Source organism: Vanessa cardui, chromosome 28, assembly GCF_905220365.1.
Source record: "Vanessa cardui chromosome 28, ilVanCard2.1, whole genome shotgun sequence".
Taxonomy (NCBI): domain Eukaryota; kingdom Metazoa; phylum Arthropoda; class Insecta; order Lepidoptera; family Nymphalidae; genus Vanessa; species Vanessa cardui.
Window position 1 is genome coordinate 404,993 of NC_061150.1, and position 14,233 is coordinate 419,225.

The 14,233-nt window shown below is 37.0% G+C and overlaps 1 protein-coding gene across 1 annotated transcript; it reads right to left on the minus strand.

Moving 5' to 3' along the window:
* Nucleotides 1-2,212: 2,212 nt before the first annotated feature.
* LOC124541662 (dnaJ homolog subfamily B member 12) lies at nucleotides 2,213-14,118 on the minus strand. Its single transcript, XM_047119588.1, has 6 exons — nucleotides 13,601-14,118; nucleotides 11,957-12,066; nucleotides 7,855-8,026; nucleotides 6,236-6,444; nucleotides 2,881-2,968; nucleotides 2,213-2,562 (listed from the first exon to the last, which is right to left on the minus strand). Exons 1-6 carry the CDS (start codon nucleotides 13,935-13,937, stop codon nucleotides 2,414-2,416), a joined length of 1,065 nt encoding a protein of 354 aa, XP_046975544.1. The 5' UTR covers nucleotides 13,938-14,118; the 3' UTR covers nucleotides 2,213-2,413.
* Nucleotides 14,119-14,233: the final 115 nt, after the last annotated feature.

Genomic DNA, 14,233 nt, shown 5'->3' on the forward strand with positions numbered 1-14,233 from the left:
AATTATATTTGAGCTTTATAAATATATACCGATAAATATAATTGTAAAAAAAAGTATTAATTAATTTATTTATTACAATCAATTTAAGTAATGTATTCGTTTAAAACATTTATAGATAAATATAGAATACATTAATAAAAAAAAATTACCTTTATTTATTTAATATTCGAGGTTTTTAAATTATTTTTTTATTTTAACTTAGCCATAAATTCCGACTAGAGACAAGGGGTCAACTTTATGGCAAAACTAGCTGTGCCCGCGACTTTGTACGCGATTGAATTTAACAAAAAGAAAGTATTGTAGCCTAAGTTACTCCTTATTATAATCAGTTATCTGCCAGTGAAAGTCCCGTCAAAATTGGAAGAACCAGGCGTTCCAGAGATTAGCCGGAACAAACAGACTTACGGACAAAAATTGTAAAAAATGTTATTATGGTATATGTACCGTGTAATCGAGTTTTACCAAATGTATATGTATGTAACGTATACATTTGGTAAAAAGCGATTATTTTATAATTACAAGCAGACACTCCAGTTTTATAATATTTATTAAAAATGTATTTATAGATACTAGTTATCGATGTATATCGATAGATTATAGTTACTATATCTCTGGAATGGCTGGATCGATTTTGATGGGAACTATCACTAGCTTATTCTACAACAATAACTAATGCACAAAGTCGAGGGTACAGCTAGTATATATAAATCTTCTATATGTTTATATGTAACTGAAATCCACTTAAATGGACTAATTTTGAAATTAACACAATAAAACAAGACAAAACAGGGAATAAATTATACTTTATTATACATCAAATTAAACATTCACCATAGACAATCTATAACAAAACGGCAACCATCGAACGGAACCCATAAACAACGCCTGTTTAGCGAATAATTTTCAAAATATTACTTAAACATAAATATTCAAACACGTGTAACACTGATCACGTCCTAACCAAAACTGACTAAAACATAATTTGACTAATAATATATTAACCGTTAATACAAAAGGTCGTATGTACATAAATGAAACAAGCGAAAAAATATACTAAAACAATATACATAAAACTTGTTATCAAATAATGCATCACGGGTTGTAGAATATATTATATAAGCATAGCACGACACAACTTAGATGTAGCATCGGCAAATTCAATAAAACCGATCATTGCCGATTCACACAACCAATAGAAACAGCTCCCTATCGCGCCACTCGACGCTATTCGTCGCTATAGATTCTCGCGTCAGTTCGACCCGAGACAGCGAGTGCGTGTAAATCGACGTGACAAATTGACGAATATATTAGGTCATATGATATTACGAGTTGTTACGTTTGTGTAAAGATCATATTCGCATGAGAAATAAATATTGATAATTTGGGATGGCGTACTTAATTCGGATGTGATCGGTTTTACGAATTTTGCCGATGATACATCAAAGTTGTGTCGTACTATATTTTAATTCTTATATTTTGCCTTGCATTACTATTTAGAAGGGGGTACTACCCTCTTTATCCTACTACGTCCCAATTTCATCAACCATTATAGTAAAACAACCCACAGATAAAAAATAAAACTGTACACTTACAACCTTTTGTATTAACTGGCAATACGGTTACAAATTCTCATAACATTTGAAAAAGGACTTAACACACTATTGATTTAGTATTGAGACTACTATTCTGTTACTAGTAATCGTATTTTCAAGTGATAATGGAAAACTACGGTGACTTGCTATTCGGATCCCATAAATTTTGCTATTATTACAGATAACAAAAATTTTGGTAAAAAAAATGGTTATTTTTGACGCAAAAGAGTTTGGTAACCTATTAACCTGCCTTCGCTAAGTCCAATTTCTGCCTATAACATATTATTATATAAACATTTTAAATAAATACATGTTACATGGTCATTATAATGGAATATGATGAAAAGTAGCTCATAGAGGTGAGGGGAGGTTGATTGTATACAGTACTGCAGATCAGGTCTTATATAAGGGGGCGTTCAAGTATTACATACCGGGATTTGGGGGGGGGTATCTTAAAACAATTTACCTAACATTGTTTCTTTTTTAATCAAAATTAGGGAATCAAAACTCCCAAACTTCCCTTTTCATTATCATTTACATTTTACAGGGATCCCCTCTCTCTCTCTTGTTTAATATAGTATTATAACCGCAAAGTCATAGTATAAACTATACCAACGTTACGTTTAGAGAAAGGGGGGGGGGGGTTATATAAAAACGTTACAGTGCGTTACAGGGGGAGTAATACTTGAACGTTCCGTAGGCCACTAGGGGGGGGGGGGGGTAAGGAGTACTGAGTCGCAACTGAGCGCAAGTCTTTCCAAGGGTCGTAACCGAGAAACAAATGCATATAAGGAAACAGAAGGCGGCCGGGGGCGGAGCGCCTACCGCTGGTACTGCTGCAGCTTCTCGCAGGACGGCATGCGCAGGCGCTGCGCGTCGGCCGAGTGGCGCGAGTCGCCGAAGTTGCGCGCCTTCCACGCCACGCTGTCGCGGTAGTTGCGCTCGCGCTGGCACGCGTGCTTCAGCCCCACTGCGCACGCGCACGCCGCGCGATAGTATTAGTATACACACGCACGAAATAAAACATATTTTTATAAAAAATCTAATTATTTTTCTATATGTAATCATTATTAGGATGGTCCATTGGTTATGGAGCATATGGGCACCTGATGGTCACCATGACCCATAGACAATGACGCTGTAAGAAATATTAACTATTCCTTACATCGTCAATGTACCAACCTTGGGAACTAAGACGTTATGTCCCTTGTGCCTGTAGTTACACTGGCTCACTCACCCTTCAGACCGGAACACAACAAGTTATCCTCCGCTAAGCTAAGAATCTCACCCAGATATTCCTCTTCGATGGCCATCTCGAGTCTTCTCAGCGAGCCCTGGTAATCTGTGTGGAAGTTCTCCTTCACGTAGTACGGCACCTGGAACGTGGGACACACTCGAATCAGCTCAGGGGTACCAGGCCTTCAACCCACGAGTGGTAACACCATAGTTATGAAAGTCCATTTCAACGATTGGAGGAGTGCAATGGGCTATTTGACAATGCGAAAAATAAATTATGAATTGTTGTAATCAGTGTATATTATGCGTTTAAAAATGGTTATTTACTGACGAAACTTGAAAATAATACTTAATTTATTCAAAAATCCATAAATAAAAATGCATTTTTTCAAACGTTTGTCACGTGACACAAAACGCTCCTGATTGGCCGGGCTTATGATGAAGTCACTTTCTTGTAAACTTTGCTCATCTACTATATCTAGCACAGATTAAAATACAGCAAAGTGACGTCACCAACCGCATTGCAGCGCCATATTGTCTAAGTAGCGTTTTTGCGCGGTATCTAAATATGGAATTTTTAATATGCTATTTTTCGACAAATATTTACTAGTAATAAAAAACACAACTTTTACTGGGTTCCTTAATTTCTATTAAATAATATAAAACGGATTTTAAAAACCAGTCAAATAGCCTATTTAATAAAAAGTGTTGACCTTGATTGAGTCGAGATGGCCCAGTGGTTAGAATGCGTGCATCTTAACCGATGGTTGCGGGTTCAAACCCAGGCAAGCACCTTTGTTTCATGTGCTTAATTTGTCTTTATAATTCATCTCTTACTCAGCAGTGAAGGAAAACATCGTGAGGAAACCTGCATGTGACAAATTTCATAGAAATTCTGCCACATTTGCATTCCACCAACCCGCATTGGAACAGCGTAGTGGAATATATTGCAAACCTTCTCCTCAAAGGGAGAGGAGGCCTTTAGCCTAGCAGTGGGAATTTACAGGCTGTTGTTGTTGGCCTTGAAACAACGATAGCATCAATTGAAACGCCATAAGATTTATTCTGTGTGTGAGGTATTTGTCTTCGGACAGATTGAGACGATATAAGCTTAGGGCTGTTGATGATACCCTAAGAATACCTCCATGGTCTTGGAGGCCATCGTCAAGGCGTCATGGAAGCTTACAACAACAACAACAGCCTGTAAATTTCCACTGTTGGGCTAAAGGCCTCCCCTTCCTTTAAGGAGAAGGTTTGGAACATATTCCACCACGCTGTTCCAATGCGGGTTGGTGGAATACACATGTGGCAGAATTTCTATGAAATTTGTCACATGCAGGTTTCCTCACGATGTTTTCCTTCGCCGCTGAGCAGGAGATGAATTATGACAAACTAAGCACATGAATCAGCGGTGCTTGCCTGGGTTTGAACCCGTAATCATCGGTTAAGATGCACGCGTTCTAACCACTGGGCCATCTCGACTCGGCCATGGAAGCATACGCAAGCGATTCCGTGTCACCCACCCCCACCGAAGTGAAAGAGAGGGTAGTTTTTATAGGCTATTCTGGTGTATTCGGCATTTTAAACTACCGTTTGTAAAAAATACATTGGTAAAAAAAGGCGTATTATTCGATACAAGATTTTATAGATGATAAAAGAGCGTGGAGTTAATACCTGTTGACTTCCACGCAGGATACATTACCTACATATATAATTGTATTTAACTAACATGACTGTATTTTTAAACGTTGAAAAAGGGTAACTACTGAATTTCTTGCCGATTCTTCTCGGTAGAGTCTACTTTCCGAACCGGCGGTAGTTTCACTTAATTGTAAAATGACGATTCAAAAGTGCTTGTTAAAGCCTACTTGAATAAAGTTCATTTTGATTTAGTTTGATCCAGAGTACCACCACACACCCCCATACCCCCTCCACTTCCACGTGGAGGTACGAAGGGTGAGTAATGTGTGTTTCCTTGCAAACAGGATGTCAGGAGACATCGGCAAGAAGTATAAAGAAACTCTACGGAGCTACACTTGCTCTTATCAGATATTAGTGAGGAGGTACCGGACTTTGCACGCTTATATACGCTTGTTTTTCGTTTAGTAAATATATGACGACTTCTGTGACGTAGCTAGATGAGGAAGGGCCTCGGTGCATGGAAGAAGAATCGGGCCCTCACCCTCTCTTTCACCAATAATTACCCTTTAAAAATTGTAGATATCAAATAAGAAATCTTGTACGCAGGGTCGTGATTTTCAAGCTTTAGAAGTTCAAGGTTTAGTTTAGAGGGCCCCCTGAACTCCGGGGCCCTGGCACACTACACCACCTGGCCTTAGGATAGTTACGTCACTGCCTCCGTGGTCAATACTGTATGCACGGGTCTTCATGTGATGCAAAAGTTCATTAGTTTTCTATGTTGTCTTGGGTCTGGGTGTTTGTGGTGCCGTTGCTTCTGATCTTCCATAACACAAGTGCGTTAGCTACTCACATTGGGATCAGAGTAATGTACGTGATGTTTTTGTTGGAATGGTGTATCAAAACAATAAAATGTTTGTATTTGAATACAAGTAACGCCATCTCTTGTATTATGTAAGAACTATACCCCTAACGTATATTATTAACCTTTTGTTTTTATTTTATCTGTGGTACAGTGACGAGGGCAATTTCTTTTTTTTAAAATAGAGTTGTTCCGTTAGCGATCTTCACGTGTTTTATTACAAAGTAACAGCCTGTAAATTTCCCACTGCTGGGCTAATGGCCTCCTCTCTCATTTAGGAGAGGGCTTGGAACATATTCCACCACGCTGTTCCTATGCGGGTTAGTGGAATGCACATGTGTCAGAATTTCAATGAAATTAGACACATGCAGGCATGCATGAACACGAGATGAATTATAAACACAAATTAAGCACATATATATAGCGGTGCTTGCCTGGGTTTGAACCCGAAATCATCGGTTGAGATGCACGAGTTCTAACCACTGGGCCATCTCAGTTATCATGATATGTTTCATTACAATAGCTTTCAAATATACTTTGAGGTTTAAATGTTGAATGTTTGTTGACGTTTGTGTTTAGTCCATTTTGTTCTTTTCTATGTAAATATATTAAATGCAATAAAATTAAGTTGTAAATAGTCCAATTGAGTGTGATATTTAAGTATATTATATAGTTTAGAGTACTAACAATTATTTTTACTGTACCTTTTCATTAACCCTTAATGTTTGTGTTGTTCTAGGTTAAGGATTAACAAGGAAATTACTACGACTATGCTAGTCTTCAAAATTTAATTGAGTTTGTTTCCTCAACTGTACCAATCAATCTCTTTCGTGTCTTCTCCATCCTACGTGACATTGCCCTGTCGGCACAACTAAAAGCCATTAAACCAAGAATTGAATTGAATTACCTTGAGGTTGACAGTCTCCCTGGGCACGGGGTACTTGGGGCTCGGGCTGAGGCTGTAGACGGGCTCGCTGATGAAGAAGCCGGACATCATGGAGAGCAGCACGAGCACGAGCACGGGCAGCAGCTGCACGACGCCGGCGTGGCTGTCGCGCGGCTCGGGCTCGCGCGCGCGCCGCCGCGCGTACACCGTGGGGCCGCCGCCCGGGAACGCTGGGGGGGGGCAAAGACATACCATGAGTTTGGAGCTACCCCATCATCACATGTCCTTAACTATGTGGGGGGGGGTACCTCGTTCATAGAACATATCCTCAACTATGTTATGAATAGGAATAGGGGGGGATAAGATATACAGTGAGTTTGGAGCTACCCCATCATCACATGTCCTTAACTATGTGGGGGGGGGGGTACCTCGTTCATAGAACATATCCTCAACTATGTTATGAATAGGAATAGGGGGGGATAATATACAGTACAGTGAGTTTGGAGCGTGCCCCATCATCACATGTCCTTAACTATGTTATAAATAGGAATAGGGGGGGATAATATACAGTGAGTTTGGAGCGTGCCCCATCATACTGCTTCTGCAGATGCCTCATTAATAGAACATATCCTTAACTATGTTATAAATAGGAATATACCACTATTTTCTACTTCTTTAAATCAATTTTAGGGTATGTTATCCGTTTCTTTACTAAAATTCCGCAGAATTTTGTCGTTTTATAAATTTTATTAGTTTTTTTAAAATAAATTGGTAATGAAGACATACTGTTCAGAACAAGATTATATAGATGATAAAAAAGCGTTGAGATAATACTTGTTGACTTCCAGGCAGGATAACTTACTATACATATTTGAAATTGTATTCTAACCAGCATGACTGCATTTTTAAATGTTGTAAAAGAGTAACTACTGATTTTCTTGGCGGTTCTTCTCGGTAGAATCTACTTTCCGAACCGGTGGTAGCTTCACTTATTTATTAAACGACGATTCAAAAGTGCTCGTAAAAGCCTACTTGAATAAAGTACATTTCGATTTTGATTTTTTGATCTTACAACCTGAGGAACTGTGCTCTGCAGTCCCAAGATTGGATTGAGAGCAGCTAGAAACAGCAAAGTGATCACCCAGTTAAATTTATATTGGAACATCACCATTAATTGACATCAGCACCATTTCATCGACAGTGGTGGGGTCCACATCTTAAGGTAAGCTCAGAAGACTCGATATATATTGACGACCTCCGTGGTCGAGTGGTGTGTACGCCACTCTGAGGTCCCGGGTTCGATTCCCGACCGAGTCGATGTAGATTACCATTTGTTTTCTATGTTGTCTTGGGTCTGGGTGTTTATGGTGCCGTCAGTACTTCTGATTTCCATAACACAAGTGCTTCAGCTACTTACATTGGGATCAGAGTAATATATGTGATGTTGTCTCATATTTATAAAAAAAAAAGAAAAAAAATATATTGACAAATATGTTGACACGATACACTATGAATGTTATGTACACTTGTAATCGATGTACATATGAGAAGCTGTTTTTCTTTTTTTGGATGTTGTGTAAGCCATCAATTAATATGTATATTGTTAGAAAAGAATGTAGTTGTTAGAAAAAAAGCCTCACCAGCGGCCCCGAAGAACATGTTGAACAGTTCCTCAGCGGTGAGGTCCGACTCGAAACCCCTCGCGTAGTACTGGTGGTGGGTGTGGGTCGCATGGGACGGCTCCTCGCCGCGAAGATCGTACTGTTTCCTCTTCTCCGGGTCTGTGAGGATGGCTGCCGCATTGCCTATTGCCTGTTTGAATTAACAACATATTCACATATATCCAAAAGTAAATAAACGCTTACGTTTTCGTATCGACTGTACCTAATTTGATTTGTTTGGCGGACGAGCATATGGACCACCTGATAAGCGGTCACCATCACCCATAGACGATGACGCTGAAAGAAATATTAACTATTCCTTACATCGTCAATGCGCCACCAACCTTGGGAATTAAGATGCTATGTCCCTTGTGCCTGTAGACACTGGCTCACTCACCCTACAAACCGGAACACAGCAATACTGCGTACTGTTATTTATTTTCTGTTATCTATTTTCTTAATACCTAAAATCAACGAACCTACCCCCCCCCCTCTAACACCCACGTGAATAAACTATATTATCTATATTAAAATTATAAATGTGAAAGTAACTCTGTCTGTCTGTCGCTCTTTCACGACCAAACCGCTGAACCGAATTTGATAAATAGTCCAGTCATTTAAGACAATTAATTCATTATAATTCCAAAAGTTTTCAAATTTTTATGTAAGGTCGGGAATGGTATTAAAACAAACTATAAAATTTTGCAACCTGTTCTGCGGTCCGGAACATTGTTAAAAATGCAATAAATGATAATTTGCTCTGTTCTTGAGACCAAAATTCCAAAAGTTCTGCAAAGTTGGAGTGGTGTTAAATATATTATTTTACATCACGTGTCAAATTTGCGACCAATTTAAGTGTACGGAACATTTTTTTCTTTTTAAAAATGAATGTTTTCTTTATTAAGCTGAAGGAAAACGTTCCAAAAGTTCTGAAAATTTGACAGATGTATCGGAAAAATATACCGAACGATTGTCTAAATTTGCAACCTTTTATGTTGACCGGAACATGTTTATTTATAATTCTTTTTAATTCGTGGTCATTTTTTCGAGTAAGGTGGTCTCGGAATAATTACAAAAGTTTTGAAACTTGGTTGCAAACTTCAAAAACATCTATTCTGATGCATTTACAAATTTGCAACCTCATACGCGATCCGGAACTTTATGCAATTTGCAAAAATGTATTTTTTTTATTTTTTCACCTTCAAGAAAATTTCAAAAGTTCTGCAAATCGAGGGGACTGTTTAATTTTGGGATTAATGTCAGTATTTGAATTTGCAACCATATCCGGAATTCGGAAGTATTTTTTAATCACATACACGCAAAATATTATTTCCGTACACATCGCTGTTATATATTCAGGGCCTAACTATTGTGCTATATGAGGCATTTAGTATTTTTCAGCATGCTTCATCAACAAATTTTTCTACTATTCAATTTTTCATTATCTTTTTAAGGTACTATGGATCCCCCTAGTTCATTTTTCTATTGATGTAAATTCGTCTCTCAAATAAATCAATACTATACCATTCACATGCTAATCATTGAAATTGTTTGTAACAAAATTTGTTTCTAGCAGATGTTAATATAGTACTATTTTTACATGACAGGTGATTATGCCAAAAATAAATTCCGTTGGGCTTATTTAAACCGGACGTAGGATTTTAGCGGTACGTATTTTTTGATTAATAAAACGAATTGAACCTACGCATTGTCGTTCATTAATGTTTACTTACCTTTCTTACGAATATTTGATATCCTCATACTTTTTTTCTATACTTTTGAAGTTGCGGATCTCATGTGGGGTTGCAAATTTTAATATATGACATGCACCTCAAAGAAACAATCATTGGCTCGATTTGAATTTTTGCAATTTTCTCGAAAATGAAAAATGCCATAGAGTTAAATCACACAAGATTCGGGATTGCGTGAGAGGTTGCAAAAATTAATACTAACATTAATCCCAAAATTAAACAGTCCCCTCGATTTGCAAAACTTTTAAAATTTTCTTGAAGGTAAAAAAATAAAAAAAAATACATTTTTGCAAATTGCTTAAAGTTCCGGATCGCGTATGAGGTTGCAAATTTGTTAATGCATCAGAATAGATGTTTTCGAAGTTTGCAACCAAGTTTCAAAACTTTTGTAATTATTCCGAGACCACTTTACTCGAAAAAATGACCACGAATTAAAAAGAATTATAAATAAACATGTTCCGGTCAACGAAAAAGGTTGCAAATTTATACAACCGTTCGGTATATTTTTCCGACATATGTGTCAAGTTTGCAGAACTTTTGGAACGTTTTTATTCAGTTTAATTAAAAAAAAACATTAATTTTCAATAACAAAAAATGTTCCGTACACTTAGATTGGTTGCAAATTTAATACGTGATATGAAATATTATATCGAAAACTTCCCTAAGTTTGCAGAACTTTTGGAATTTTTTTCACGTCCATACAGCCAAAATTAATTTAATTGCAATTTTAACAATGTTCCGGACTGCGGACAAGGTTGCAAAATGAGATTTATTGTCGTCCCAATGTACCATTCACTTGGCCGAAGTTTGAAAACTTTTGGAATTATAGTTAAATTTTCGATTTTGAATGTCTATAATGACTGGACTAAAAAGAAAAAACAACAGAAAGAAGGACACAGGCTACTTTTTTGCCTGACACATGACAACCAACAGTGTTTTTATATCTATTTCTTTTATACAATACCGCGCAAACACACGCGCTCTTTCCATATCTGTACAAATCTGTCAGACAAATCTCGTCAGACGATCAACAATCACTACCAAACTACAGACTCAGGATCACTACTTTAGTATTTACTGTCAGAAAAATCCAATTACGTACTTTATTGTTCCGACTTGAGGTTTGAAACCGGAACCTCGGATTTACAATCTTTCAAGACACCTAACCTTGTGGAAAACAATCGCCTTGAAAGCGGTTTTTTTTTGCTACAAATATATGACTTGTTTGTGTTTAGTCAGAAGGTTATATAGGTATTTTTTCGTTAGTGAAAAATAAATTACGAGATATGACAAGAGTCGATATGGCCGCGTGGTTAGAACGCGTGCATCTTAACCGATGATTGCGGTCTAAACCCAGGCAAGCACCGCTGATTCATGTGCTTCATTTGACTTTTTAATTCATCTCGTGCTCAGCGGTGAAGGAAAACATCGTGAGGAAACCTGCATGTGACAAATTTCATAGAAATTCTGCCACATGTGTATTCCACCAACCCGCATTGGAACAGCGTGGTAGAACATGTTCCAAACCTTCTCCTCAAAAGGAGAGGAGGCCTTTAGCCCAGCAGTGGGAATTTGCAGGCTGTTGTTGTTGTTGTTGTATGATAAAAGTTCATATGTAGTAATACGAATATAATTAAACAAACTAATTTTGAGTAATAAAAGCACATTATTGTTTTGCTATATAAAAGGTCGTAACTTTTTTACGTTGAATATTTCAAAAATCAAAATCAAAATAAACTTTATTCAGGTGGTCTTTTACAAGCACTTTTGAATCGTCATTTTACAATTAAGTGAAGCTACCAACGGTTCTGAAAGTAGATTATACCGAGAAGAATCGGCAAGAAACTGAGTAGATACTCTTTTTCAAAAATTAAAAGAGACAGTCATAGTTAAATACAATTATATATGTATAATGTATCCTGCCTGGAAGTCAACAGTTACGTTAAAAGCTGTAAATATTTGATGTTTTTGGGAAAACAATGAATTACCAATACTAGAATTAAAACTCCAGAAAAGTTATTCATCAACGTGTTAGGCAAATTGAAATGACAGTTATTGCCGTTCTGACGTCACAATATGGCGGCTCGTGTTCTAGGTCACGTGATATACAGACTTAAATAACGACTTTTAATTTTAATATAACATAATAATAATGCGCGTTTACGACTTGAAATCAAAATATTGAAGTATATTTCTTACACACGTATACTTTGGAAATGCCGACATGGCCAAATATATTCATGAGCATATACCAGCATGTCTAATTACTAATTCACTAGTCTAGTAGTGGTCCTATGGTCTTGATATGAAAATAGAGACTCCTTGAATACCTTAAAAGCCTCGGCAGCACCTGGGGCGTGGTTCTTGTCTGGATGGAGCTGAAGAGCTAATTTCTTGTAGGCCTTCTTTATGTCCGAGTCTGTGGCCTCCTTGGTCACTCCTGTTGACAGAGATATTATGATAATTAGTAAGTAGACTCATGAAAGTATGTCATATGGCATAAGTAGCATGCGAAAGGGATCCTGTGATGTCCGAGGAAGAGACTGTTAATGGGTATTCCGAAAATAGAAGGCACTGGGTGTCTTGGGCATCAGCTAGCAGCAAGTCTGACATACCCTGACTTGATGGGGAAATGTATGGAAAATGCATAACGCGTTTTTTCAGAGGGAATAATATAAAAAAACACCTTTGAAGCATCTTGTTACAGTTCTGACTTAGATGTACTTTACATTTACTACTGGTTTGGAAAGTAGCTTATGAGCTGACATGACCTAGATGTAAAAACGCATGCATCTCATAATCAATACATTCTTTATTCATGAAGGCTCAATGAAGCACTCAAGAATTGTCCTGTTACATGTTGAGTTAAAGCTAAAGAAAACACGGGTTCGACAAGTAGATTCACCGAGAAGAACTGGCAAGAAAGTCTGATTTTACTCTTTTCCACAATTTTAATTACAGAGTATGCCTATAAAGTACAAATTATTTAAATTTATCCTGTCACAAGATCAACATAACAATGAGTCGGCACCTTTTTATTATTGATATAATCTTGTATTGAGTAATATCTTATTGATCTATGTAGAACCTAATAAGCAATTATAAAGTAAAATTGTTAAGTAAGAGGTTCAGAGTTTTTCGTACTATGATCCAATGTGAATTGGATACCTTTGTGACAGAAATTCATTGAAACTAGACACACATAGGTTTCCTCACAATGTTTCCCTTCAGCACCACATATGAAATGAATTGTATAAAACAAGTATAGCATATGTATTAAGCATAAGGAAGACAACATTAACAATACCAACTTGACGAGGTTACTTGTCAGCCTGCTTTAAAACCTGTTTATGCACTGCGTGACAGGCATAATTCAAAGCCATACAGCATTACAAACTGATTTAGCATTAGAATATCCAGTGAATAAAAAAGACGTACCCAGGGCTAGACAACATAGAGCAATATACACACTGTCGCCAGTAAAATTTAAAAAATATTACTAAAGCAACCAAATACTACAATGAATAAACAAATCATTCATACAGTTAATTGTATAGTTCTTCAATATATGTCATATTCTATTTGTTACTAAAAGCAAAGTTCTAAATAAATTGCCTCGAACGGCATGTGTTTGTATATATTTGTGTATAGATGCTTTTAAAATGAATGTTAATGCCACATAACATAGTAAGAGAAACAAAGGCACAGAAACAATAGGCAATATAACACACGGCACTTTTGTACATGTTTGTTTTTGTCTTAAAAATTTATAAATTTCTTATTACTCATTGTTAATTACCTGTGCCTAAGGCTGTTAATTAAGCCTAATAAGATTTACTTTGTGTTTACTTGCATATACTACGCATTTTATATGACTTTTATAAAATTAGAACATACTGTTCATTTTTCTGACTATTATAACGATTATATTGAGCAATGTAATCGACCTTGAATATAACTATTTCTGTACTGACCTAGTACTTCGTAGTAATCCTTACACTTGGTTTTCACTCGGCGTACGGCTTCTTGCTGCTCTGAAGTGTACTCCCTTTGAGGTGCTTGATGCGTAGGGGTTTTCCTCCGTCGAATATCTTCCGCACTGGGGCTGCTCGGAGGCGTACGTTTGGGCACATTTCCCGTACTGCCCGCAGCTCTGACTCGCGCTAATAGTTCCTTAGCACGCGCTGTAGGATATAAACGCTCGGCTTTGAGCAGAAAACGTTCAGCTTTCTCAGCGTTTCCAGCAGAGAATGCATTTTGCGCAATCTCTATGCACCTATCTGCTTCGTCCTTGTTGCCTTCGATCGTCATTTTGATGGTTCACAAGTTTTATCAGATTCAGACGCAACTGCGACGAATTGTATGACAATCGTCTGGCGTAATAAACAAATTTAATTAGCTTAAATTGGTTTTACATCTGAATAATCATTATTACAATAGGCTTAATGCGTCAAAGAATGGAGAAAAATATTTTCTTTTGTTGCCACTTGCAATATTTACAATTTCATTGCATGACATAATTGCATTGGCATCCTGCTTTTTAATCTTAATCAGATGTTAAGTAAACCACTAAACATACGGTACCTATACCTTTTTTTATAAAAAAA